At 49.8% G+C, this 26,924-nt stretch overlaps 6 protein-coding genes across 6 annotated transcripts; 3 read left to right on the top strand and 3 right to left on the bottom strand.

Moving 5' to 3' along the window:
- Window positions 1-1,469: 1,469 nt before the first annotated feature.
- PEX2_030400 (uncharacterized protein) lies at window positions 1,470-2,594 on the bottom strand (the record flags this gene model as incomplete). Its single annotated transcript, XM_016740315.1, has 1 exon — window positions 1,470-2,594. One exon carries the CDS (start codon window positions 2,592-2,594, stop codon window positions 1,470-1,472), a length of 1,125 nt encoding a protein of 374 aa, XP_016597437.1.
- A 392-nt stretch (window positions 2,595-2,986) lies between these two features.
- PEX2_030390 (putative polyketide synthase) lies at window positions 2,987-15,271 on the top strand (the record flags this gene model as incomplete). The annotated part of the gene is made up of 9 exons (XM_016740314.1): window positions 2,987-3,620; window positions 3,679-4,317; window positions 4,379-5,017; window positions 5,077-5,196; window positions 5,247-7,224; window positions 7,277-7,497; window positions 7,551-9,780; window positions 9,833-10,530; window positions 10,581-15,271. 9 exons carry the CDS (start codon window positions 2,987-2,989, stop codon window positions 15,269-15,271), a joined length of 11,850 nt encoding a protein of 3,949 aa, XP_016597436.1.
- Window positions 15,272-15,700: 429 nt separating this feature from the next.
- On the bottom strand, window positions 15,701-17,334 carry PEX2_030380 (MFS transporter; the record flags this gene model as incomplete). Its single annotated transcript, XM_016740313.1, has 4 exons — window positions 15,701-16,522; window positions 16,572-16,649; window positions 16,701-17,079; window positions 17,141-17,334. 4 exons carry the CDS (start codon window positions 17,332-17,334, stop codon window positions 15,701-15,703), a joined length of 1,473 nt encoding a protein of 490 aa, XP_016597435.1.
- Window positions 17,335-18,158: 824 nt separating this feature from the next.
- On the top strand, window positions 18,159-20,764 carry PEX2_030370 (uncharacterized protein; the record flags this gene model as incomplete). The annotated part of the gene is made up of 6 exons (XM_016740312.1): window positions 18,159-18,310; window positions 18,418-19,046; window positions 19,105-19,136; window positions 19,202-20,471; window positions 20,553-20,681; window positions 20,733-20,764. The coding sequence occupies 6 exons, from the start codon at window positions 18,159-18,161 to the stop codon at window positions 20,762-20,764; spliced, it is 2,244 nt and encodes a 747-aa protein (XP_016597434.1).
- Window positions 20,765-20,853: 89 nt separating this feature from the next.
- Window positions 20,854-22,032, bottom strand: PEX2_030360 (uncharacterized protein; the record flags this gene model as incomplete). Its single annotated transcript, XM_016740311.1, has 1 exon — window positions 20,854-22,032. The coding sequence occupies one exon, from the start codon at window positions 22,030-22,032 to the stop codon at window positions 20,854-20,856; it is 1,179 nt and encodes a 392-aa protein (XP_016597433.1).
- Window positions 22,033-24,777: 2,745 nt separating this feature from the next.
- Window positions 24,778-26,701, top strand: PEX2_030350 (uncharacterized protein; the record flags this gene model as incomplete). The annotated part of the gene is made up of 2 exons (XM_016740310.1): window positions 24,778-25,102; window positions 25,176-26,701. 2 exons carry the CDS (start codon window positions 24,778-24,780, stop codon window positions 26,699-26,701), a joined length of 1,851 nt encoding a protein of 616 aa, XP_016597432.1.
- Between the last annotated feature and the right edge of the window lie 223 nt (window positions 26,702-26,924).

The raw sequence follows: 26,924 nt of genomic DNA, 5'->3' as shown, positions 1-26,924 counted from the left end.
TCTAACCCCATTCTCGATATATATGCTTGGGCGGGTTGTACTGGTTGGCTTCCCGATAAGGCTGCCAAGTTGTTACACCGAATATCTCCGGTTATGCATCAAGGTCGGCAATGGGTGGGTCTCTCCGGCTTACCTGCATATTGCTGCATACGCCGAATACAAAATTAAGCCTCAGGTAAGGCTGCCAAGCCGTTGCACCGAACATTTGCGGTTATGCATCAAGGTCGGCAATGGGTGGGCCTCTCCGGCTTACCTGCATGTTGTTGCTTAAACGAATATGAAATTAAGCCTCGTTCCTACGCAGCATGGTACGATCGCTGTCGTTACGACTTGATCGCTGTGGTAAAGGCTTCTATGCTATTTCTACCCCTGGAAGCTTTAAGAACCCATGAAAGATATATGACAGAAATCTGTCTGTATTGAATTACATATGTAAAATGGCATATATGAAGAACTCTAACTAACTTAAACGACAAAACCCGCTATTTCAACAATCTGAGCGGTAACGACGACTAACTATATTATGCACTTTTGTATGGTATGCCTGGTACTCGAAGTCATATGATGCTTGTGGTGTAATACCCCGTTTCAACCATGTATTCCGACTTAGTATTTGACAATATACTTCAATCAAGTATTGGGGGCCGTTTGGCTAGTAGTAAGCAACCGTTAACTTCAAGGCAGATTGTATTTTTTTGCAGGACAAGCAATTGATGTACTGGATATTATGAATAGGGCCAATAGAATCAGTTGATTGATTCTCATATTAATGTCGAATAGATTGTGTCTGTGTTTAAATTGAGTCGGTTTGGCAATTGAAGTAACTTCGATCATAATAAAGCGATATTTGTATGCCAAATCTTTTAATAGACATAATATCAGCTGCGAAACAAATCGGAAACTTAGATACGGCATAAGCCTTTGATTGATAATTGAAGGATAAGGTATAATAAGTTTTTATGTCACTCAGAATTGTCTAGTGTGGAGCAACAAATGAAAGATTTTGAAACCTGACCTTTTACTGCACACCATGTTCACTTCTGTCAAGCAGATCAAAGTTTCCTTCAGGAAGGCTTTCATGTCCAATATCGCCTTTCTATAACAGGGATCTGGTTGCTACTGCATGTCGCTAGTGTTTATCAACTGATGGGTACCCAAATTTATTATACCAGATTGTTTTCTTATCTTTTGGCCATAGTTATACGTGCATAGGTACGAACAAGCTTTACTAAGGTGTGTACCTTTTTTGCGTAACGGTAAAAATACGTGGACTTTCGGCACATTCTTTGAGTTAACATTTTTTTCTCGTTTTAACCTTGGAATAACATACTTTCTTGTACGATAGTTGCTAGAAAATGGCCGACCCCCTTGTCTGGCCGGCTCGCTTATCCACTACGTTATTGGTAATATTTACTGTTAATATTTTAGTTATATTTGAATATGAAATGCGCGAAATGAATGCTACGGGATCATAGCTGACACTGGCCACCAGTTCCAATGCCTGTAAAGGCTTCCCCATCCAGGCCACCAACCACTCTCTCAATAAAACCCGTATTGCCCGTGGCATTTGGTCCAGGAGAGCTTGTTGGAATATTCCAAACTATCCTATCATGAGTAACCTGAAACTTCCACCTCTTACCGATCTCTTGATCAATGAATACCACAGAGTATCCGGTGTTCTGGTCCACAAACCTGCCTCGAACACTTTCATCATCTTGGCTATTGTGCACCTTCGTCAACACGAGGGAGTGCTTCTGAGATGTCTGTGCAGATTCTTCAATGACATCTTGTGCAGCACAAATCAATTTCCCTTCGTGATATAGTCGTGACATTGTATAAGGCTGGTTTCCACTGGCCATGTCCGAGAAAATGCGCATGATTTGGATGGCGTATGGGCCGACATGCGTTCTCAGGTAGTATGACTCCGTCATAATCTGCGGCCAAGTTCCTAATGACCAGACGCGATCAACACCTCCGTTGACGGGTTGGTCTCGCGTCCCCAGTTGCAACGTGCCAGCTTCGCTAGCCGCATCATCGAAAAGGCGCATCTCAGCGGTAACAGAAGCACGCCCAATAGGCCGCACATAATGCACCGACGGACCCAGAGTAGGATCAGAGTCCAGCCCAGTGTCCCCAGGTAACGCCTGTAGCTGCATCTTTCCGTCAACAATGCCCGGGACATCAAATATCAAAGAAATATTCCGGTCGCCGTCTGAAGACACAAAGCTGACGCTCGCAGCTTTGGCAGTGTCACGCCATACACCGCGAGTCTCTGAAGATGTCGTCTCAAAAATGGACTCTGGAAAATACAAGTCGCGATGCCATGTTGTTGAGTCGGGCCAGATAGCCGTGACCTGCACCTTGAAGCCATCCCCGGTCCCATCTTGCGCGGTTCTGTTCAGACCGACGATGACGGCGGCGCGCTGTTCGGGAGAAACGCAATCAAAAAACCACAGTTCCCAGCCATCCTTGCTAATTGATTTTTCAAACTTGGGAAAGATGTTGGCAGACGCTGGGATGTGGGCGGCTGGCGAGACAGGGCCCTTTGCGACAGAGGCTCCGTCATTTGTAAAGTGCAATATGTTGCTCGCCATGTTGAAGCGGTCTGTGACTGTAGCTAGAAGCTCGGAATTGCTGATCTGTAAATTTGGTTAGTGGCATGACTTGTCAGGAGTATACATATGCCATTCTGTGTGCGTCTTGGCCCGTCGGGGGTCTTTCGGCGTGGGCCCCGAACGCCGTCGGCTGCCGGGTCCGAATGCATCGGCTCCCGTGGAGGGCGCAAAGACATAATACCTAGATACGGTAATGCTGGAGCACAAATGCAGACGCCTGTGGACTATATATACTGCAAAGCACAAATAGCAGTACCAATACGGCTTTTCATCAATCGAGTTATCCCTCTTCCAAGGTTGTATCTTTAGTCTCAACGCTTTAGGACATCTCCAACTCAACGTCCACCAGACACCCAACGTGTCAACCTCTTATGATGGACATAAACGAACCAATTGCCGTAATTGGCAGCGCCTGCCGATTTCCCGGTGAAGCAGACACACCCTCAAAGCTATGGGATATTCTCAAGTCTCCCCGTGACTTGCTGCGATCAGTTCCCCAGGAGCGCTATGATGCTGACGCATTCTATCACCCCGATCCCATGCACCATGGAACTACCAACGTCCGCCAGTCGTACTTTCTCGACGAGAATGTCGGCTCCTTTGATAATGGCTTCTTTAGTATTCAACCAGGAGAGGCAGAAGCTATTGACCCCCAGCAGAGAATCTTGATGGAAACTGTTTACGATTCACTATGCGCTGCTGGACAGAAAATCGAAGACCTTCGCGGTTCTCCCACATCGGTTTATGTCGGCCTCATGTGCGACGACTGGAGCGGTGTCATTGCCAAAGATTTAGATGTGTTTCCTCAGTATGGTGCTACTGGGATGGCCCGCAGCATCATGGCCAACCGCATCTCTTACTTCTTCGACTGGCATGGCCCATCCATGACCATCGATACGGCATGCTCCTCTAGTCTTGTCGCTGTGCACCAGGCTATTCAGTCTCTTCGAAGTGGTGACTCGCAAGTCGCGGTCGCGGCTGGAGCCAACCTTATTTTGACGCCAGGTAAGAAAAATGATATATCTTGTGACGATAGATACATACTAAACCGCACATTTTAAAGATATGTACATTGCAGAAAGCAAATTATCTATGCTTTCTCCTACCGGAAGATCGCGCATGTGGGATAAAGATGTTGATGGCTATGCCCGCGGTGAGGGCATTGCTGCCGTCGTGCTCAAGCCTCTCAGCCTTGCCTTGCGGGAAAACGACAAAATCGAGTGTCTGATTCGAAACACGGGAGTGAACCAAGATGGTCGCACCCAAGGTATTACCATGCCTAGCGCAGCCGCTCAGGCAGACCTCATCCGAAGCACGTACGCCAAGGCCGGACTTGACCTTGACGATCCGGCATGCCGACCACAGTTCTTCCACGCCCACGGTACCGGTACCGCTGCGGGTGACCCTCAAGAGGCCGAAGCCATCTGGCGAGCATTTTACGAGAATAGAAATGTCCAGGATAAGCTCTACGTTGCCTCCATCAAGACCATAATCGGCCATACCGAGGGAGCAGCCGGCCTGGCCAGTCTGATTGGCACGTCTCTTGCACTTCACCACGGTGTCATCCCTCCCAATATGCACTTTAATACATTGAACCCGCGTCTGGCCCCCTTTTACAACAATCTCGAAGTTCCAACGCAGGCCAAGCTGTGGCCGGAAACATTCCCAGGCCAGCCTAAGCGTGCCAGCATCAACAGCTTTGGTAAGATGCGGCTGCTATGGTCTCTTTACTGTAATCTTGGACTAATATTTTGCTTATCCAGGCTTTGGTGGAACCAACGCCCATGCCATTCTCGAGTCTTATAAACCATACGTGCCGTCGGTCGTAGCAGGTCCGGTATTTTCGCCTTTGACGTTTTCTGCCTCGTCTGAACAATCGCTACGTGCTCTTCTCGCAGAATTCTCGACCTATCTATCCTCGCATCCCAAAGTTTCTCTACATGATCTCGCCTACTCTCTGCAGCAGCGAACCTCGACCCTTGCGCACAGAGTGGCCATTTCTGCCGTTTCTGCCGACGACGCGAGGCCACAGATTGATGCCATTTTGCAGGGAGAAAGAGATTCCGCGCTTGGCACCAAGCATCTCGTCAAGAAAAATGCCCGGATCCTCGGTGTTTTTACAGGCCAAGGTTCGCAGTGGGCTAGAATGGGCGCTAGGCTGCTCGAGGAGTCTCCCTTTTGCGCCAAACGCATGGATGAGTTGCAGACTATTCTCAGTAATCTCTCTGCCGAACAGCGCCCCTCATGGACGCTGAGAGAAATGATTATCGCTCCAGAAGGTGCCTCTCGCGTGGCAGAGGCCGCCATATCGCAGCCAATCTGCACTGCGATACAAATAATCTTGGTTGATCTTCTTCACGCGGCAGCCATTTCTTTCCACTCTGTCGTTGGTCATTCTTCCGGTATGTAAAGCTCTACATTGCTTGCGTCACTTGAATAATATGGTTAACATATTGACTAGGTGAAATTGGCGCTGCGTATGCTGCTGGATTGGTGTCTGACAAAGATGCCATCAGGATTGCGTATTTCCGTGGTCTTTATGCCAAGTTGGCTTCCTCGCCAAATGGTAAACCTGGAGCTAGTGAGTAATTTTATTGAAACATGTTGAATACGGTACTGATCAGTCCCTAGTGATGGCCGTTGGTTCAACCCTCGAAGATGTCTCTCAGCTTTGTGAACTGGAAGATTTTAACGGGCGAATCCAAATCGCCGCTCAAAACTCGCCGTCTAGCTTCACGCTTTCTGGAGATGAGGATGCCATCGCTGAAGCTATAGAAGTCTTCAAGGAGGAAGGCAAGTTTGCCCGCCAACTCAAGGTGGACACGGCATATCACTCGTCTCATGTTATTCCTTGCGCTGTGCCCTACCTTGCGGCGATGCAGCAGTGCACGCCTGAAATTTCGGAGCCAACGGGCACCAAATGGTACTCGAGTGTGCTTCAAGGAGAGGTAATGTCGTCCAAGAAGCTCTCTTGGCAGTACTGGGTCGACAACATGACGCAACCTGTCTTGTTTGCCCCAGCCGTTCAGTATGCATGGGCAGACGGTGCGTTTGATCTCGTGCTTGAAGTTGGCCCACATCCAGTTCTCAAAACACCGTGTCTGGACAGCATTGAAGAGACTGCAGGCCACCGCCCACCATACAGTGGCGTTTTGGCTCGCACAAAGGACGATATTCAGGAGTTCTCCAACAGTCTCGGGTTCATTTGGACACAGCTTGGCCCCAACTCAGTCGACTTTGACGCTTTTGAAAAGGTTATCTCTCAATCCTCCGTTGCAAGGCGCCTCGTGCCTGATCTACCCAAGTATTGCTTTGATCACAACAAGACTTTCATGTCTTTTTCCAGACGATCCGGCGTTCATAACAGCCTCACAGCACCCCCTCACCCGCTGCTTGGCAAGCGCTGCTTTGACAGAGAAGGACAGCACAGCGTCCAGTGGCGCAACGTTCTCCGGCCAAAGGAGCTGTCCTGGCTACACGGGCACCAGATCCAGGGCCAGATTGTCTTCCCTGCGACTGGATACATTTCCATGGCCGTCGAAGCTGTTGCTATTCTTGCTAAAGATGCAAAGATTTCCTTGGTATCCATTGAAAACCTGCAAATCGGCCGAGCCATGGCATTCAAGGATGATGACGCGAGCATGGAGATTACGTTTGACTTGAACATTAAGGCGCAAAGTGATGATTATATTGAGGCATACTTCTCATGCAGCTCGGGTTCTCCACACGACCATAAGACTGTCTTGGCTTTGAACGCCAGCGGTGTGATTCGAGCGACGCTTGGTGCGCAAGCTTATGACACACTCCCCAAAATCGAGGCTCAGACTCACAACATGAGCGACGTCACCATTGATCGATTTTACACGTTCTTAAGCTCGCTTGGCTACCACTACTCCTGGCCATTCTGTGGCACTGCTAAAATTCAGCGCAAGGCTGGCTATGCTACCGGAATCGTGGAAGATGCTTCTGCATCTAAATGGGAAGACGAGCTCAATGTTCACCCAGGCATGCTTGATTCAGCTCTGCAAACCACCTTTGCCGCTTTTTCATGCCCTGGAGATGAGAGGATGTGGGCGCTGCACGTGCCGACCAACTTTAGATCCATTGTCATCAATCCCCATTACACGCCGCTAGGTGCTGGCAAGCAGAAGCAGTTTGATTTTATTTCCGTCGCCCATAATTACTCCAAGGGTAAGGTTATTACGGAGCTTAATCTCTTGGCACAGGATTCCGGTCACACTGCTATTCAAATCGAGGGCATGCAGCTCACGCCGTTGATGCCAGCTTTGCCTGAGAATGATGCGGTGCTCTTCTCCCGCTTCGACTACAAGATGGCACTACCGGATGGCGATGCTGTGGCAGCAAAGCACGAATTCAAGGCGGAAGATCTGACCACTGCCATGGACTCCGAGCGCATCTCGTTCTACTACTTGCGTCACCTCGTCGACACCATTACCGCGCAAGAAAAGGCTGACACCTTGTGGCATTATCGCCATCTGCTCGACTGGGCCGCATTTGTGGTTCCTCAAGTATTAAACGGCTCCAATGCACATATCCCAGCCTCTGCCAAACATGATACGCAGGCAGATATTGACAAGCTGCTTCAAAAGTCGGTGATTCCCCTCCACTACTGACATCATTTCTGCTGACAAAATACACAGGCACTACCACCGAACAGATGTTCGTCTTCTGGAGTCTGTGGGCACCAACCTTCCCCAATGTATTCGCGACAAGTCCAATATTCTGGAACACATGGTCAAGGATGGCATGCTCGATGACGTGTACGAGGAGGGTTTTGGATTGAATCTTGTCAACGAGTACATTGCGGATATGGCTGCGCAGATTTCCCACAGATACCCGCGAATGAATATTCTAGAAATTGGTAAGAATATTATCTGTCTATGGATTTGTAGAGCGGAACTAACTTTACCACAGGTGCCGGCACTGGTGGCTCGACAAGAATGGTTCTGCCGAGGCTTGGATCGGCCTTTTCCACGTACACATATACCGATGTCTCGAGCGGCTTCTTTGGGGTTGCAGAAGAACGCTTTCGCGATTACGCAGATCGCATAATCTTCAAAACCTACGACATGAACAACAGTCCAGCTTCCCAGGGCTTCACTGAGGGGTCCTACGATCTCGTCATTGCCTCCAACGTTTTGCACGCAACACTTGGGCTGGAAGAGATGATGACGTATGTCCGAAGCTTCTTGAAGCCTGGTGGTTTTGTAATCATCTTGGAGACTGTCAACAACGACTGCCTTCGCGTTGGGCTACCCATGGGTACGCTTTCAGGATGGTGGCTCGGCGCAGAGACCGGACGCCGTTGGGGTCCTACCTTGACTCTTCCACAATGGGACTCTTTGCTGCAAAAGTGTGGATTTGATGGTATTGACAGCACGACGCCGCCAGTTCATAAGATTCTCCCCGGCCACGTTTTTTGCGCGCAAGCTGTTGATGAGCGTGTCTCTATGTTGCGATCACCGTTGAGCGACATCACTACACTGCCTCCCACGAAGGCTTCGCAGCTCGTCATTGTCGGCGGTGAGACGCTCAATGTTCACAGACTCTGTCGAAAGCTTTCCTCTCTCCTTGCATCGAGATTCGACTCCGTTGTGCGCTTCAACACCGTCGCTGACCTTGCCGCAGCCTCGCTGAGTGAGTCGAGTACCGTGCTGTCACTCGCTGATCTCGACACACCGGTCTTCTCTTCCTTTGGGCCGCAAATCATGGACGGGCTAAAGGCTCTCTGGCGAGGAAGTGGCAACATCCTCTGGGTGACATCGGGAGCCCGCTCTGACAATGCCTTTAGTTACATGTCTCTTGGTCTGGGTCGTTGCGTGCGATTTGAGTACCCCAACATCAATATCCAAGCGCTAGATATTGATGTCATCAATGAGGGTGCCGGTTACATTATTGCTGAGCATCTTCTTCGCTTGGAGCTACTGGATAAATGGTCGAGAGAATTGAAGCCCGAGGAACTGCTCTGGACGATGGAGCCGGAGGTCTACATTGAGAATACCACGGCCATCATCCCACGACTATACCCTTACTTGGACGGAAACAAACGCTACAATACTGCTCGTCGTGTGGTCAAAGAGACGCGGAATTTCCAAAAGACTAGGATAATGCTTACTGCAGATGATGGCACCTGGCACGTGGAGGGTGCGTCTCCCTTGCACTTGACGCCTACTGTACCTTTCACAACGGCCACACGAACTCTCTCCGTCACCAACTTTTTGCTCTCGACTGTCGAAATCGTCCAAGGCTGTCGTCTGTTGCTTGGCGTTGGCGTCGACGTTGCCAATGGAGAACGGCTAGTCTTTGCTTCCCACGCTACCGAGTCTCCTATTTCTGTGCCTGCTTCATGGTGCCATCCATGTGAGGGAGATGCCATCACTGCCCTTGGTTTACTATCTGCACAATTATTTGCGGAAAGCATTATCATGTACTTTGGAAAAGATGACACAGTCATCATTCACGAGGCGCACCCTCGAATTGCTGGTGTTTTGCGAGAGAAGATGCAAGCTTTGGCGGCCCGACCTGTCTTCACAACCTCTACCAAGCACAATTGTCCTGCCGACTGGATCTATATTCCTAAAAATCTTCCTCACCGGCTTGTTCGCCAGTGTCTACCTTCCGATGCTAACAAGTTCGTTGATCTTTCCCAAGACTCTAGTACTGGCAATACACTGGCCGCAAACTTGCCGGTAACGTGTCAGTCAATCGACACGCGCTTCCTCTGGAATACGCGCACGCAGGTACGGCCGTTTGTGGCTGAGAAGGAAGTTTCATCCGTCTTAGCCACGGCCTTCTCCTCTATCAATAACGCTGGAGTCGTCAAACACGAACTTGCCAATATTGCTACCATACCAGTGCAGCAACTTGCTGCTGGCATGGACACGACTGCACAGTTTGCGATTGCAGAATGTGAGGATACTGCAGTGGAAATTTCCATCCGGGCGATTGATGGAGGTTGTATCTTCCGAGCAGACCGCACCTATTTGCTGGCAGGCTTAACAGGTGAATTGGGCCAATCCCTTTGCAAATGGATGGCAACCCATGGTGCAAAGTACATTGCACTTACCAGCCGCAAGCCAAAGTTGAGTTCTGCCTTTCAAGAAGAGATGCAAAAGATGGGAATGGTTGTAAAATGCTTCGCAATGTGAGTAAAGTACTTCCTAGCTCTGGAGTGAGTTCTGACAATCTATTTTCAGGGACATTACGGATCGTGATTCTGTTTTCAACTGCCACAAGGGAATCGTGGAAACTATGCCACCAATTATCGGCGTCACAAACGGTGCTATGATTCTCGATGATGGCCTCTTTGACAACATGTCTTTTACATCTTTTGACAAAGTGCTTAAGCCAAAGGTTTGCGGCTCACAGCTGCTCGACGAACTCTTCTACGACACGCCTCTTGACTTCTTCATCTTCTTTTCTTCAACCACGGCGGTCATGGGCAACAGTGGCCAGAGCAACTACATTGCCGGAAACATGTTTATGAATGCGCTCGCATCACAAAGGAAGCTCAGAGGCGTTGCGGCCTCATCCATCAACATCAGCTCAGTCATTGGTATTGGCTATGTCGAGCGCGCGCAAGACCTCAACGCCGAAACCTTCACGAACATGGGTTACAAGCCAATGTCGGAGCAAGATGTGCACTTCTTGTTTGCAGAGGCTATTTTGCTTGGCCGCCCTGACGTATCGGGAGTCTGTGAGCTGTCTACCGGTGTCACTCCGATTTATGCCGACAGCCAATTCAAGGGCCAGTATCTCAAAGACGTCAAATTTGGTCATTTTGTAATGGAGCGCTCTGCTTCTGGTCATCAGACCAGTAAGACAGCGTCTGCATCCGTTAGGACCCAGCTAGCTAGCATCAAGACGGTAGCAGAGGCAACATCCATCATCAAGGGTAAGTTATACGAATCTTCAATGGGGCTATGATGCGCTAACATTTGCCAGAATCTTTCCTTGCTCGACTGAGACGAATTCTGGCGGTTGGTGCAGATGAGCCCATCAATGAATTAGTCACGCTTGTGGAGCAAGGTGTTGATTCGCTCATGGCCGTGGAAGTCCGTACCTGGTTCCTCAAAGAGCTGGACTTGGATATCCCGGTGTTGAAAATCTTGGGAGGCAGCTCCGTCGTGGACCTGTTGGGCGATGCCATCTCTTTGCTTCCTCCATCCGTGGTAGATTTGACTCAGCTCAAAGACGGCATTGAGACTGCGGTCGGTGCATCGCCCCAACAATCGGCTTCCTCCTCAGCGTCCCCCGATTCTGCTAGAACGCCAGAATCCAGCACCAGTGGCACCCCGAAGATGGTTGCCGATGGCACTCGCACACCTTTGACGCCGCTGAATCTGTCAACATCTACAGCGTCTCTTGCGTCCGAAAAGCCTTCCGAGGCGCCAGGTACGGCGCCAACCCCCGAGTCCGTCCCTACACTTCCTGACGAGTCTTCCAGCATCATGTCTTTCGGTCAATCCGGCTTCTGGTTTCTAAACGAATCCCTAGAAGATTCCACAGCCTCCAACATGGCAGCCATGTTGAGGCTCAATGGCCCGATTTCTAGCAGCAGGCTGCAGGCGGCTTTGCAGATTGTTGCGCAGCGCCACGAGATTCTGCGCACAAGATTCTATTGGGACGAAGAGGATGACAATAGAATTCCCAAGCAAGGCGTTCGTGGGGAGAGCTTATTAGAGCTGGTGACCAAGGAGATTGCGTCGGAAAGAGAAGCAGTGGATGAGCTTGATTCCATGCGTAGTGTCCGGTGGAACTTGGAAGACGGTTTTACAATGAAACTTTCCCTACTTAGTTTGTCCCAATCAGCGCATTTCATGGTTGTTGGCGCTCACCACATTATTCTGGACGGGTATAGCTTCAGCATCTTCTTCAAGCAGCTCGAGGCTGCATATCAACAAACTTCGCTTCCAGCTATCTCCCCATCGTCGCAATATAGTTCGTTCGCAGTACAGCAGAGACGATCATCCGACAACAACGAATTTGAAAATGATCTGAAGTATTACCGCCAGCACCTGCCGTCCACGTTTCCGCCAATTGAGCTGTTGCCGTTGGCTAAAGTCAAGGGACGACAGCCTCTGAAAACGTATCGTCAACACATGGCGACGGTAAAAATCAATGCGGCTGTAACCTCAAAGATCAGACTGCTTGCCCGCAAATCTCGGGTGACTTCGTTCCATTTCTACCTCGGCGCCCTCCAAGCACTCTTATTCCAGATGCTGCCGAAGAGCGAGAACATCTTTATTGGCATCGCAGACGCGAACCGTCTGGACAAGCGGTATATGGAGAGTATTGGCTTCTTTCTCAATGTTTTGCCTCTTTTCTTCCAGCGGCCAAAGGCAACAGCCACGGTGTCAACAATGGTGCAATCTGCTCGCGATGCAGCATACAGCGTCCTAGGACATTCGCAACTACCGTTTGATGTTTTGCTTCGCCATCTCAACGTCCCCCGATCCAACACGCACACGCCACTTTTCCAAGTCTTTGTAGACTACAGGCAAGTTGTACAAGAACGAGCGACGTGGGCTAATTGTACACTTTTGGGAGAGCAGTGGCGCAACGCGTCTACTGGTTATGATATTGCCTTGGAGGTCACAGAAAATGTGAATACGGATACGCTGATTAGCCTAAGTCTTCAGGATACGCTCTACACAAAGGAGAGCGCTGATCTTCTTCTGCGTTCCTATGGGGAAGTGATTGAATTCATGGCAGATGCTGCTACAGCCACGTTTAGTGCCGTCCCGTCTTGGTCTCGCCTCGACACCGAAACTGCTTTGGCAGTAGGGAAAGCATCGTCAATTGCCACCGAGGGGTGGCTTACACTTAGTCACCAAATTCAAGGAAGCATTACAAAGTTTGGGACGAGGCTAGCGTTAAAGGATGGCAATGGTCACGCCATGATGTACGAAGACATGGGCAAGCGGATTGATTCCATTTGCAAGGCCCTACTCCAGACTGGCATCTCACAAGGAGCCATTGTTGGTGTTTTCCAGCAGCCTTCTTGTGATTGGATTTGCTCCATGCTGGCCATCCTCAAAGTTGGCGCTGTGTACCTGCCACTAGACCAGCGCAACTCCATCCCTCGACTCAAGAGTATCTGCAAAGCCGCCAAGCCAGCTGTTTTAATCACAGACGACTCAATGACCAGCCAAGCTGGCGAACTGGATGCTAGCGGCGCAACGGTATTGGCACTCAGCAGCGTGGACTATCACCAGCCAGAGGCAACTGCAACCCTCGCAGAGCCAGATAGTGATGCAGTCATTCTCTTCACGAGCGGCTCTACGGGAGAGCCAAAAGGCATTCGACTCAGCCACCGCAACCTGTTAGTTTCCGCCCAAGGGTCGAGCAGGACATTCGAGCACAGCAAGGAGGATTCCTTTGTGGTTCTTCAACAGAGTCCGTTTAGCTTTGATCTTGCCCTGGACCAGATTTTCGCTGCCGTTGCTCACGGAGGAAGTTTGTATGTTGTTCCGACCGAGCATCGTGGCGATCCCACGGAGATTACCAAAGCCATGCTCATGGAGGGTGTTGCGTACACCGTCTCCACCCCGTCAGAGTACGACATGTGGCTTCGCTATGGATTCGACAATTTGCAAAAGTGCACCAAGTGGACGCATGCCTTTTCGGGAGGCGAGTTTATGAAGCATTCTCTTGCCCGCAAATTCGCAACTTTATTCCTGCCGCAGCTTCGCGTCTTCAATGGTTACGGTCCAGCCGAAACAACCATGTTTTCCACTAGAGGGGAACTGGATTACGCGTCTGATAGCCTACCAGATCCGTTACCCGCCGGATACATGTTCCCAGAATATTCTGTTTGCATTGTCGATCCAAACGGGCGCCCTGTACCGTTGGGCGTTCCTGGAGAGATTGTCATTGGCGGACCAGGTGTTGCGGCTGGGTATTTGGATATGCCTGCCGTGACGCGTGACAAGTTTGTTGCTGACACATACTTTGGTACCGCTTATAAAGTCTATCGAAGTGGTGATCGTGGCAGACTACTGCCAGGCGGCCTTTTACACTGCGACGGGAGATTGGATGGAGATTCGCAAGTCAAACTACGCGGTTTCCGCATAGAGCTGGCAGAGATTGAAAAAGTATTGATGGCATGTGCCTCAGGTGCTTTGTCTCATGCCGTGGTTACTCTGCGCGGCGAAGGCGAGGACAAGTACCTCGCAGCGCATCTTGTCTTTGCTGCCAGGTACGCTGAGGGGGACAGGATCAAGACGCTGAATTCTCTTAAGAAAAGCTTTCCCCTGCCATCCTACATGCGACCAAGTGTCTTTGCTATTCTGGAAGACATTCCAAAGACACTTCATGGCAAGATTGATCGCAAGACTATTCAAACGTTGCCCATTGACTCCCATGGTAGCAGTTCCACCTCTGTTAGCCTGACCAGCGCAGAGGCTACGCTGAGCAACCTCTGGCGCGACATTCTTCCGGTTGATCCCGGCAATCTTGAGCCATTTTCGGATTTCTTTGCTGTTGGTGGAAACTCCCTCCTTCTTGTCAAGCTTAAGCACAGCATACAGCAAGCGTTCCTTGCCGCGCCAACGCTAAGCACGCTTATGGGAGCCACGTCGCTGACTGACATGGCGACGGCTATCGAACGAAGTCAACCGAGTGATGAAATTGATTGGGACCGGGAGACGGCCATTCCTGCATCGCTTAGCAATGTCACCATGAGCCAGCGTAGCCACAAGAACGCCAGCCTGACGGTAGTCCTAACGGGCGCCAGCGGTTTCCTTGGCCGTCATCTTCTCTCCCACCTCGTCAGAGATGCTAAAGTCGCGCGAATCATTCTTCTCGTACGTGATATTGCGCACATACAGATGGTAGACGGCAAGAACAAGGTGTCCATTGTGGAAGTCGACATCACCTTGGACCAGCTTGGGCTCTCTTCTGATGCATACCTTGCCATTGTCTCCAATGTGGATGTTGTTATCCACTGTGCTGCAAACAGGTCTTTCTGGGACTCGTATCAGGATTTGCAATCCATCAACGTGCAGTCTGTCAAATCTTTGACACGACTTGCTCTGCTAGCAGGAAGTTCTCTTCACTTCATTTCCTCTGGTCGCGTTGTATTGTACGGGGATGATGTTCTTCCGCCCAAAGATGGCAGTGACGGGTATGTTGGTACGAAATGGGCAGCAGAGAAATTTCTCCAAAAGATTTCGACGGAAAAGAAACTGCCCGTGTACGTTCATCGACCCGTGGGAGTTTCCAGAGAGAGCAAAGGAGGTGTAGATCAAGATGCAGTACTCCAAGAACTCACCAGGATTATGGGTCGGATCGGCTCACGCCCATCCTTCGAAGGCGTCGCAGGCTCTATCGACATCTTACCCCTGGATGAAGTTGTATCCCTTGTCAGCAAGACGGCTTTGACAAGCACAGAAAGCCAAGACCAACCAAAGGGTAGCATGCCACTGGAGGTTGTTTACCACTCAGCAAGACTCAGAGTATTTGTGAAAGAACTCTCCCTCCACGTGGAGGCAGACGACGATCTACGCCAACTCCCAAGTTTGCCGATTTTGGACTGGTTTGGGAAGGCTAAACTGGCAGGATTTTCGTATTTGATGGCGGCGCAGGAGTTGAGGATGACATCTGGAGGCGAAGAGCTAGTGTCACGGCGTTAAAAGGTGTAAAAGGGGTAGAAGGTTGGAGTTTGCGTTTTTGGTATTGAATATTGTTACCATTTTCATTCATTTTCTGTTATTTCCCGCCAAGCTTCATTATTTTCTATCATCTCCCGTTAATATTTAATATTTAGTTATATTCTATTAGTTTCTATTAGATGAAAAAAAAGGAAAGAAAAAAGATGTTGCCCTAAAAATACTCCATAGTGGTTCCTTTATTAAAACTAGATCGCAAAGCCCATAAAGCCTACTCCGCATAGCCCAGCCGAACCCAAGCTTTGCGAAACGCTAATTAAACCCCATTGTAAATTTCAAACTAGTGATTCTATGAACAATATAGAAAAGCCCATTATAATCCCCAATAACCGATTATTTCAATCTTATAAAACCCCATATCTTGACAAACTTTCGGCACTTTTCTTCGCTCATCTAAAGATCAACAGAAAACCTGGTTCGGAGATATCCTCCGTACTGGTAGAAAAGCCACGGGACAGGTGTAAAGGCCAGAGTGATGAAGCCAAGCACGCTGTTTCCCCATCCCAAACCGAGCTTGTTGTATAGGGGCGCGGCAGCCAGGTCGAGAAAGGCGCCAAAAGGCGAACGAACGAGCAAGTTGGCTGCGATTGCCGACGCTGCAGCTGCAGCCCCGAACGAATCAACAAGGTAAATCTGGCCAGGGATGACGACAAAGAGGCAGCCAATACCAATAATGGTTGTTCCAATAATGGGCACAATCCAGTGTGTGTGGTAGTAGGCGCTCCAACCGTACATGAAGCAGCCCAACGGGGTGATGGGCCCAAACCACTTCATGAGAATGAGACGCTGTTCAGGTGCCCCAACGGCACCACCCTGCTTCTGGCCAAGGAGCTTGTCGCTAAGCACGGAGAAAAGAATGAGTCCGCTAAACATGCCAATGCCCAGACCAAGGTATGCGAGACCGGACATGCCTTCGTCAAAGCCGTAGACGCCGTGGAAGACGGAAGGGAACGTGGTAAAGAGGAGGAAGATGATACCAAACATAAGACCTGTGTAGAAGGAGATGAGCAGAACAATGGGCGAAAAGATGAGCAGCTTGAGGGGGCGAACGATGGCGCGCAGCAGCAGCTGCTTGGGAGTGAGGTTGGAAACGCGGGCGGCCACAAGATCTAGGTTGCCTGTTTCCTTTCGCAGCCGTTCCACCTTTCTGCTCAAAAGGACCGTAGCATTTGTCTCGTGCATCAGAGCAAATGTGGCAGCAGTAATTATACCAGACTTTCCCCGAATTAGCCGAAATTCTATGTCCCTAACTATGGGTACGTACCAAGATGAGAATAATTCTAAACGTCCAGCGCCAGCCGAGGTACTGAGACACGAAGCCCCCAATAAGGGGACCGAGGATCTATTTGAAGTATAAGCAGGCGAAAAATCAACGCTAATTAAGACAACCTACTGGTCCGAGGATAGGACCCATGGTGAAAAGAGCCATGGCCCTGCCTCGCTTCTCCTGCACAGTAACGTCGGCAACGGTGCCGCCACCAATACTCATCGGGCCAGAGGCGGCGCTGCCAGCGATGAATCGAAAAACGAGAAACATTGCCGTGTCGGTGCTAAAGGCGCATCCAAAGGTAAAGGCGAGGTAGACGACGTTGCAAACGTTGTAGATGACCAGGCGGCCGTAGAGCTCGGACAGAGGGGCAAAAATGAGAGGGCCAATAGCGAAGCCAAGTATGTAGAGACTCACGGTCATGGTTTCGAGGGTGCTGTCGGTGATGCCAAATTCGTCTGCCAGTTCCGATGCCCCGGGCGCAAACATTGTCGCGGCGAGGTTTCTGTGCGTCTGTCAGTTTACGATTTCCATCAAGGGCTATCACTATTTTCGATATCACATACGCTGTCAGGGTGAAAATGCTGACAATAGCCACATGAAGGTTCTTGCGAGACGCGGGCCAGTTGAGCGGGTTAGCAGGGTCATCGGGGCCATCCCAATCGACCACGTTGGGGTCTTTGAACTCGATAGGCTTGATGAGTTCGGTGTCTTCGACATCAGATGAGATCTTGAAGTCGGTTTCGTTGGATACTGCCATGGCCAAAATGTCGTTAATGTTGCGCGGCTAGTACTATTATGTGCTTGTTTCGTGGTTTGAATGAACAATAAGGAATGGTTTAACTTTAGTGTCACGCAGGTAAAACACATTTAAGTATGGCGATGCACTATGGTACGTAATTTCACCTTTACTTCCCCTGACTCTTGACTCAGTTGGATGTGGCTGTTATATCCTTCTCCGTCCCCGTATCTCCATTCTCGGATCCGCCAGACAATCTGCCCCTATTCAAAATAACAGATATTAGCCGATATTTCCATTGTTCCCTATGAGCAGGGGCCAGCATACCAAAAAAGCAAAAAAAAAATTGAGCATAGCCTTGTGCCGTGGTGGCTGCTGCCAGCCCACGCACAGAACAGAGCTATGGCGCGGAGGATCGGAGCGGAGGATCGGAGCGGAGCATCGGATGAGAGAACCGGGGGGGGGCACGATCGGGAAACCGGGCCAAAAATGTTTCTTTGTACTTTAGGTACAACTGCGTAGGTACACTGTGATAGTTACGGGAGCAATTTAATCAGGGCGATCGATCGGCCCACTTCCATTTTTGGAGATATTTCCCTTATTTTATTTTATTTATTTATTTTACGTTACCCCAGTTCTACACTAAATGTATTGTAAAACGTCCAACGCTTTATTTCTCACACGCAATACGCCACTTGACTTTGTCCTTTTTCACGCTCACCTCCCTTCACCATGCTCTCCTCTTGGCCCGACGCCACATTATATTCCCGCACACAACAAGTGGACCGGGTCTTATCCGCGCGCAGGGAGGCTTCGACTGTAACGAAGCAGAAACTCGTCTCTTAATGTCGACAGACACGTTTGAACCCGGCGACGACGACGACTCGCCGCTCCCGGTATGGGGGCCGGGCAAAACCGCCGCTGGGAGAGCGCGGTTGCCATCCAGTCGCCGAAGGGACAGAGTCCTGCTATCCTGCAATCTCTGCCGCAGGAGAAAGTGAGTTCGCCCGTATGACCCGCGTAACGTGCTTCGTTCGCACCCCGCTTTGCCCACCCTGCCCATCCACACTTAGTCTCGTTTCTCCTCACGCTGACACCTCTTAGGCTGCGCTGTGACCGACAGCAACCGTGCGAAACTTGCACGCAGAGAGGACTCGGCTTGTCCTGCGCGTATACTCCCAGCCCCCAAGCGCTGGGAGACGGTACCGCGCAGCATGTTCGCCCTGTGGCTACCGTGAAGGACCGCATCAAGCAGCTCGAGGAGCTGGTGGTCGACCTTATGCAAAAGACGTCAGCGACGAATGCGCCACCGCTAGCTTCGTCGAACCCGTCTCCTAGCGCCAACACGCCACTGGCCGCTAATCATGCCTCCCCGAGGGTGTCGCCGTCGGCCACGCCAGCCGCAGATGGTGCTCACCGAGTCAACTCATCAGACTCGGATCACGGCAGCATGCGGCTGACAAAATCCGGGGCAAGCTATGTCAACGGAACGCATTGGGCTGCCGTGTTGGATGGCATAGCGGAGCTCAAAGATCACTTTGATAGGGACGATGAGGCGCATCCGCATCCCCTCGGCACTGCGCAGCCACCGCAGGTAAATCTGAGCGGGCCGCAACTTATACACGGCTTTACGAAGGTCACTACCAGAGATGAGATATTGGCGTCGATACCGCCTCGCCATATTGTGGACAGGCTGGTCTCGCGGTATTTTAATTCGTTTGAAATGTCACCAGGTAAGCAAAAGTAACCCGCCATGTAGACCAGAAGGCTTACACTGTGAACGTCATACAGCTGTATTGCATAGTGTCCAATTCTTGCGGGAAGTATGTTGCCATGGTGATGTTGTATTATTGCTTAGAAGCGGCAGATTCTGACTGATAAATTTTAGTACCGCGAATTCTGGACAGATAACTCGGAAACACCAATCATTTGGATAGGCCTCTTGTTCAGCATCATGTGCCTCGCAACCTTGTTTGAGCGGTTTCAGCAAGGTCCACAGGATCAGGTTCCTGGAACGCCTTCCAAAGACGAACTCCAAGACATGGTGAGCAATTTCAGGCTCCGCATCGTCCAATGTCTTATCCTTGGAGACTACACCAAAGGGGGCGTGTATGTGTTAGAGACCCTCTTGCTATACATGGCCGTCGAACTATTTCTTCGAAGAGACGCCGAGATTGGCATCTGGATCCTTCTCGGCATCATTGTCCAGCTGTCCATGCACATGGGCTACCACCGAGACCCAAAGAACTTTCGCGGCATCTCTCCCTTCGACGGCGAGATGCGAAAGCGAGTCTGGGCCACAATGTTGGAGGTGCAACTGGGCATCTCGATGCAAATGGGCCTTCCGCGGCTGATTGCGCAGTGGCAGACCAACACCACGGAGCCGTCCAACTTGCAAGACAACGACTTCAACAAGGACACAGTCAGCATGCCTCCGTCGCGGCCAGAAACAGATCTTACGCCCATGGTCTTTCGCATCGTCAAAGCTAGGATGATGACAGCCATTGGCTACATTTGGGACTTTGCCGCCGACACAACAGCATGCAGCCGCGAAGAAACTGAACGCATGGAAAAGAACCTCCGAGACGCGCGCGCCTCGATTCCCGAGTGTCTCCAGTGGCGGTCCATGGCAGACTGCATCATGGACTCCCCGCACGTCATCATGCAGAAGATTTGCCTCGAGATCATGTTTTACCGCGCCAAGCTCATCCTCCACCGCAAATACCTGCACCTCTCGCTGTCCAACGCCGACTACCATCAATCCCAGACGGCATGCCTCAACGCGGCGCTAAAGCTACTCGCGTACCAGCAAATTCTCGAGGAAGAGACGCAGCCGTTCTGCCAATTGCACCACGAGCGGTGGAAGGTGTCTTCGCTTGTAAATCACGATTTCCTGCTAGCGACCAGCGTTCTCTGTCTCTATCTGAAGCAGTCGGCGGGTGATGCTCATGCGCAAGCAGAATCCCCGACTGTGCACGACATTCGCACGGCGCTGAACCAGGCATATGGCATTTGGCTGCAGTCAAGCGATACCTCGCGAGAGGCGTGGAAGGCAGCGAAAGCTCTGAGCATAGTCTTGTCGCAGCCAGGACCAGGCAATGTGCGCCACGACGAGCAGCCGATCTCCTCTTTGAATGTATGGGGCGATTATTTTGAACGTAGGTTTTCACTCTCCTCTACCATGTCAATTTTTGGATATGAAGCCTGTTTTGCATCCGTACTAACACTGGCCTACACAGAATTTGTTCTTCAGTTCCCTCCGCTGGACGGCTCTGTTCTGATGGATTGGCCCCTTGCGAACAACGACGCTATGTACACTGCTGGCATCCAGGATACATCACAAAATATTGGCTGGCCAATGACGGGTTGTAAGTAAGCCATCATCTTACTCTCTAGCAACCCTAACTAATAATGAACAGTTGATGGGGATGCCATGCACTTGGAGCAGTAGAAGCATTTTTATGCAAAATGATGCCTTGTAAAGATCTTGTAAAGGTCATATTTTACTACGTGAAAAATTCATATTTGTTCTATTCATTTTCAGTCTAGCGTGCCCCCTCTAACATTTGCTGCACTGTTGTGCCAACCCAAGCTCATCCTGTCTCGTAAGAGCATCCGTAGCCAATGCGCTTTTGCCGACAAAAGACCATGATTTCCAGCATCTTGGCCATTTCTTTGTAAAAGAATATATTGTGTCAATTTGGATTCAAATATGCAGGAGGCCGGCTCGGGCTGTCTTGGTCCCTGTACATTGCAGGTGGCCGCTTCCCCTCTCGGCAGGATTTGCAAAGATTCGGGAAGCCCTATCAAAGATTCGATAGGTTGAAATGCATCCAAAAGCAGCTGAACAGCTAGCAGGATCTTGCCGTACCCCTCGTATGCTGACGAGAGGTCTCCTAGACGAAGCCTATCGCTTTTGCTCACCGCGGCCGTAGCGTTGTGACCAAGCGACGCGTCGTCCTCTCGGCGGAGAAAACTTTCAAACTGCGTCAATACTAGCGTCAAGAGATTTTCTAGCTGCAAGTAGCCGCTCAAAAGCAGCAGAATGGTAGATGTATCCGTGAACGAACCGTCTTCTCGCGTCACAGTCCTTTGATCAGAGGGCGACAGCGTGGAGTATTGACGGTGGCCGTGCGACTCACACATGTCTCGAGGCGGAATCTCTACTGAATCTTTGCGTGCTGGTCGCTGGAAGCAACAAAGCAACCTTTCAAAAGCGTTGGCCAGGGACAAAACTGACCCCACGGGATATTCCTGTAAGTCAACCTGACTCTCTTGTGATGCCCAGCGGCTCCTTGCTAGCGTATCCAACGTGCTCTGAATTTCGGCCATGAGCTTCAATATTTGCTGCACCATGGGCGCTGGCGTACTCGAATCGCACGATTCTGACGCGGTGGAATGCGGGTTGTGCATTGCAGGAGAAGCTGTCGTTGAGGAAGCAAGACGTGGCACGGTGCCATCATGGTTCTCTTCTGGCTCATTGGCCGAGGGCTGCGGAGACTGCAACAAATCTATGCAGTGACGAGAACCCATCTCCATCCATTCGGGTACTGGGCTTTCTGCATTGCTCTCTGTGAACAACGTCGAGAGCTGCGGGAACATATCCGGGTCAGACATTGCGTCCGTCAAGGAGCCGTCTTGGTATCCCCATAGCCAGAATAGGGAGTCTGCATTAGGTAGTGAAGATGGCTGTAATGTTCGTCGTGATTGCTCGGACATAGCTTTGTAAGAGTCGCCTAGTCTGCGTCTTCTGCTGAATACGCAATCTGTCTTGGCCCGCTGGCATCTTGTGCACTGCCGCGGCTCGTCGTCCGATCCCTGTGCGGCGAGAGAGCATCTGAGCTTCTGAGAACGACAGCGATCGCAGGCTGTGCGGATAGAGATGTGACTATGTCTGGATGTCATGGTGCTTGATGGTGTTCTAGACATCTAATATCCTCGTACGATCAAACCAATTTGTAACTATGCGTCCGACTATGACTAAGGCTCTTAGTTAAGTTCCCAAGGTTGCAATGATACATTCTAACCATGCCTTACAATACCAACTCTCCACCTATGCTGACAACTATATTAAGTCTAGTCCCTTCTGTCGACCTAGAACTGTGGTGTATTAGCTAGAACCCGGTATGTCCAATTGAAACTGTGTTGATTGAAGATGTGAGGATCCATTGTGGGATCCTTAGGGGTACATAATTATCTGATTTGTTACAACACCGTACTTCGTACTCCGTAGCTAATCCGAATCACAAATCCGAATTGGAGCATTTTCCTAAAACTAACTGCTATATCTCCTAAAAAGAAGAAACAGGGAAAGGAAAAAGACAAAGAAAAAGGACGATAATGCATCCGGTCGTTGCGAAATTCCACTAATGCAATGTAACAATAAATCAACTAAGGCAGAGCCCTCGATATTGCTCGGTATTTGTTCTCATGATGCTATGAGTGGGGCTTTAATCTTTCGCTGCCGACAATTTCGGAGGAAATAGTTCTCGTCCAGATTGTATGTTGTTTGGGGGCCATTTCTGATAATAATCTAGGCCAATCAACACGCCCCACCTCGGTGTCAGGAACGAAGCGAATGTGGGCTAAAATGCTTGATCCTAGCAACGGGCTTATCTCGTTTCAGCAAGAGCTGCACTCCCGTTTCTTGGTGCTGTTGATTGACATCCTGGTGCCCAGATCTGGTCAACCTCAATAGGGCAGAGGTGTAGAAAATAGACCTACGTGGTGTCCGTGCCCCGGGTGAGTGGAGGTGAGTGAGTGAGGGGAAACTCGACCGATATTGTATTATTTTCTAATTTCTTCTTGGATCGCTGTACAACATATGGTATTGCTTGTCTGGTCTCTGAAGACTAGGTCCCATTCATCTCGATATCATCGGCACGTTTCTCCCGTTCGAATACCACATTGGGTAGACTGTTTGTCAGTGGGCCTTTTAGCTTGTATTGTCGCTAGAACCCGAAGGATCTGCTTACGCGTCGTTTGACGGCTCGATACTCGCTGCAGCTTCTAGATTCTCGGGCGCAAGTAGGTGATGGCATCTTCAAGCGGGCGTTCACGCGGTGATAAGAGATGAGAGTTGAAGTGAGTGTTGAGTACAAAAGGGGGCTGCCATATTTCAAGATGGCCAATTCCCAGGCCTGCTGAAATGAGCTGAAAAATGTGGGATGAGCGAAGACGGATAGGAGTAGATAATCATTTGTTTTCAGCCTCCGAGTCAAGCATCTTTCTGCAGCCCCTAAGAGTGCTTAATCGACTTAGGTGAATGTTTTGCTCTCTTGGCAACGCTAGAGGCGAACGTGGGGTCAAAGTACAAAAGTTCGCCCGAGTCCGCCGAATTCAAACGGCCCCCAACGGCCCACAGGGGTTTTGTTGAACGTTCTACGAGCGGGGTAGATCCACATCACTCTAATTATGTTGTAAAGGTGAAGATAGATATCGCACTCCTCATTGACGTAATTGAAAGGGATACCCGTTCAACATTAAAGATAGGGGTCATTCTATAACACTACATTGAGTGGTTAACATCCCGTGACGCGACTAACGGGGGTTTTGTTGAACGTTCTACGAGTAGGGTAGATCCACATCACTACAATCGATGGTGTGACGCGACTAACAGAGGTTCTGTTAAACATTCTACGAGCGGGAGAGATCCACCTCACTATGATTGGTGGTCAATCCCCTGTGGCGCGACCTACGAGAAAACAGATCGGATGTCAGGGTGCAGCTCACGCAGACCATGTATACCCGATAAGAAGAAATTACCTGATTAGGACTAGCCCCGTACGTTTGACGTTTGACATATTTGCACCATACTGCATGTTTTCATATTTCCGGCCCTTATTTCTCTACTTCTTATTATATACGCACCTATACGGAGTAGAATTAAGTCTATTAGCTTACTACCGGTTTACTATCGGTAGGAGATCGGTTTATACTATAGTATACTACGATAATCTTAAGCGTTTTACTAAGTATACTAAGTGTTACTCCTCCGTACCGGTTTACCAGTTCTTAACTAGTAGCGAACTAGTTATATAATACTATTATATTATATTAGTTATATTTCTAAATTATTTTATTAATTTTAATGTATACTTTAGAAAAAAGAAGTAAAGAAAGTGGTAAAATAATAAGTAACATTAAGATATATATTGTTTCACACTAAGCGTACGGATTCCAATTTTGGAGATGTGACCCGATATTTGATTGAACAAACATAGGAGCTGTTTTGCTCCAGTTCTTTTTGAATGTTACATTGTAAATTCAGATCGTTAGAAATCAAAACTGATCCATGGAAAAGTGGAAAAGGATGCTTGCGCATGTCCTTAACATGAAGTTAAATAAGAGTTTATCATGCATCCTTATCATCACGTGCCGTCGTGTCAGGGACGCGTTAGACAACTTTCTTTTCGCCTAATGATTAAAGTCACTAGTCCGGACAACTTTGACAACTGAGTCCCGATGAGTTTGGATCGTGTCATTCAGGACTCTGACGAGGATGAACCCTTTGAGGGGGATGACCTTCCCCCCTCTGCCAATCACCTCCACCCCTCCGAGCCCGCATTGCCGCAGGAATATCAACATGCCCCCGCCAAACAGACAACCCACAATGCAGTGTATGAACACGATCATACCCCTGATGAAAGCATGTTCCCACAGCTGAATGTCAATTTTGATGAGTTCCTCCAATCGCAAGAACAGGGCCATTCAATGCTATCATCGTCGCAGCAGCGGCGGGAGGACAGATGGATACCCTCTACCAGTGACGGAGGAAGTGGGTCGGTTGGTACGATGCGATAGCATAGTTTGAAGAAGAAAATAAAGATTCAATCGATATGCTGATACCGAGAATAATCTAGGCGTCATGATGACGGAGATCGGACTCGCGCAGAGAAGACTTCTGGACGACGACCTCTCAAGTGCAAGCATACCACTCCCTTCTACAGCCGCCCTGTACTCGACAGAATCCTTTCAATCCGCGCGGTTTCCTACCATACCAAGTTATCACTCGTATCAGATGGATCAACCGGAGAGTGGCAGCTTCGCATATAATCCAGCACCCATTAGTCCCTACGTTGATACAAACCAGACATTATTGCCCACTAGACAGGGTATCTACGATTTGGCTCCACCTGCCGCCACTAACTCAATGACTTCGCCTCCAAAACTCATCCCTCACCAAGCTACCGAGTCCTTCATGGGACAGAACCTACGCTCAAACCCACAATCAAACCTACACCAGGAAGCCTCTCAGCCCAAATCTCAGCCGGCTCCCTGTTCCCCCCATGACACCGAGCCTCTCTCTTCCATTGTATCCATGCGATTCAGCGAAGCAAAGATCACCACAGCCGGAACCAGTCTCATTTCCCCGCAGCAATCCCAGTCAAGCGCGCACGACGAGCTTGCTCTGCCAGCTATCATGCCAACCGTGCCAGAGGTCGACACGCCCGGTGCAATCAAGAAGCGAGGACGGCCCAAGAAACAACTCATACCAGATAACGACGAGGATGATGAGCTAGCCAACTCTCGAGACCACGAGTTCAAACATCCTGGCGCAAATGGTGCGATTAACCCCTCCGATATCGAAGAGACCACGGAAGATAATACCCCAGCCTCGAGCGGAGTCTCCGAAGAGACTGACGAAGAAAATATAGAAGCAGCCCCCAAGCCCGCAAAATCAGGACCCAAGGAGCCGAAAAAGAAGAAAGCCAAAAAAAGCAAGACGACACCTGCCCCGAAGCCCGATGAAGAAGACGACGTGATATGGGTAGACACGAAGCCTCTCAGCGTGGAGCCTTCAACCGGGAATGCTACCCCACAGACAGAAACACCAGAGCCCCAAAGACAGGATTTAGACTCCAATGTTTTGGACTCAAACCCGCCTGTTGATCCCGAGGCAGCGATTTCTGCAGTTGAAGACAAGACGCAAAAAGCTGAAAAACCAGTGCCCAAGAAACGCGGACGCAAGCGAAAGCAACCAACCGAACAAGCGGAAACACCATCAGAGTCCGCAGATACACCCGAACCAAACAAGCCACCCTCCGGAGCCCAGACTCCTGCGTCGAAGTTGGCCGTCGTTGTCGATAATAGTCCCAGGTCCATGCTCGAAGCTAACACCGGTAACAACGATACATCTGCTATTCCAAGCAACGACCAGAACCCCCGACCACTTCCTGGACCCGACCCTCTCCCTGAAACTACAATTGATACCCCCCAGCCTCAGACTCCTTCGAAGCCCGATGCTGCATCTGTCAATACACCACAGAACGTAGGAAAGGGCCCGGATAAGCATAGTCCCATCTCGGCGCGGAGTGGGGTGCCTTACCGCGTAGGATTGAGTAAAAGGGCGAGGATTGCGCCCTTGCTTAAGATGGTGCGGAAGTAGGGCGATTTTCCCGCTCTCTTCTTGATCAACAGCGTCATTTCGTGTTTATTGTTGTTTCTTTTTTTGTTTTCTCTTTCATTGGGTTGGTCTGTTGCTGCTATTATTCTGCTATCATTATACCCCTCGAGAGAATGCTCTCGGCGTGCTGCTTTAATCTGTTTTTTTTTGCTTGTTTCTGTTGGTATTGGTATCTGCATATCTCCCATGGTTGTATGTCTATACT

This window comes from Penicillium expansum, assembly GCF_000769745.1.
Source record: "Penicillium expansum strain MD-8 chromosome Unknown contig83, whole genome shotgun sequence".
NCBI classification, from domain to species: Eukaryota; Fungi; Ascomycota; class Eurotiomycetes; order Eurotiales; family Aspergillaceae; genus Penicillium; species Penicillium expansum.
This window is presented reverse-complemented; position numbering and strand designations above follow the sequence as displayed.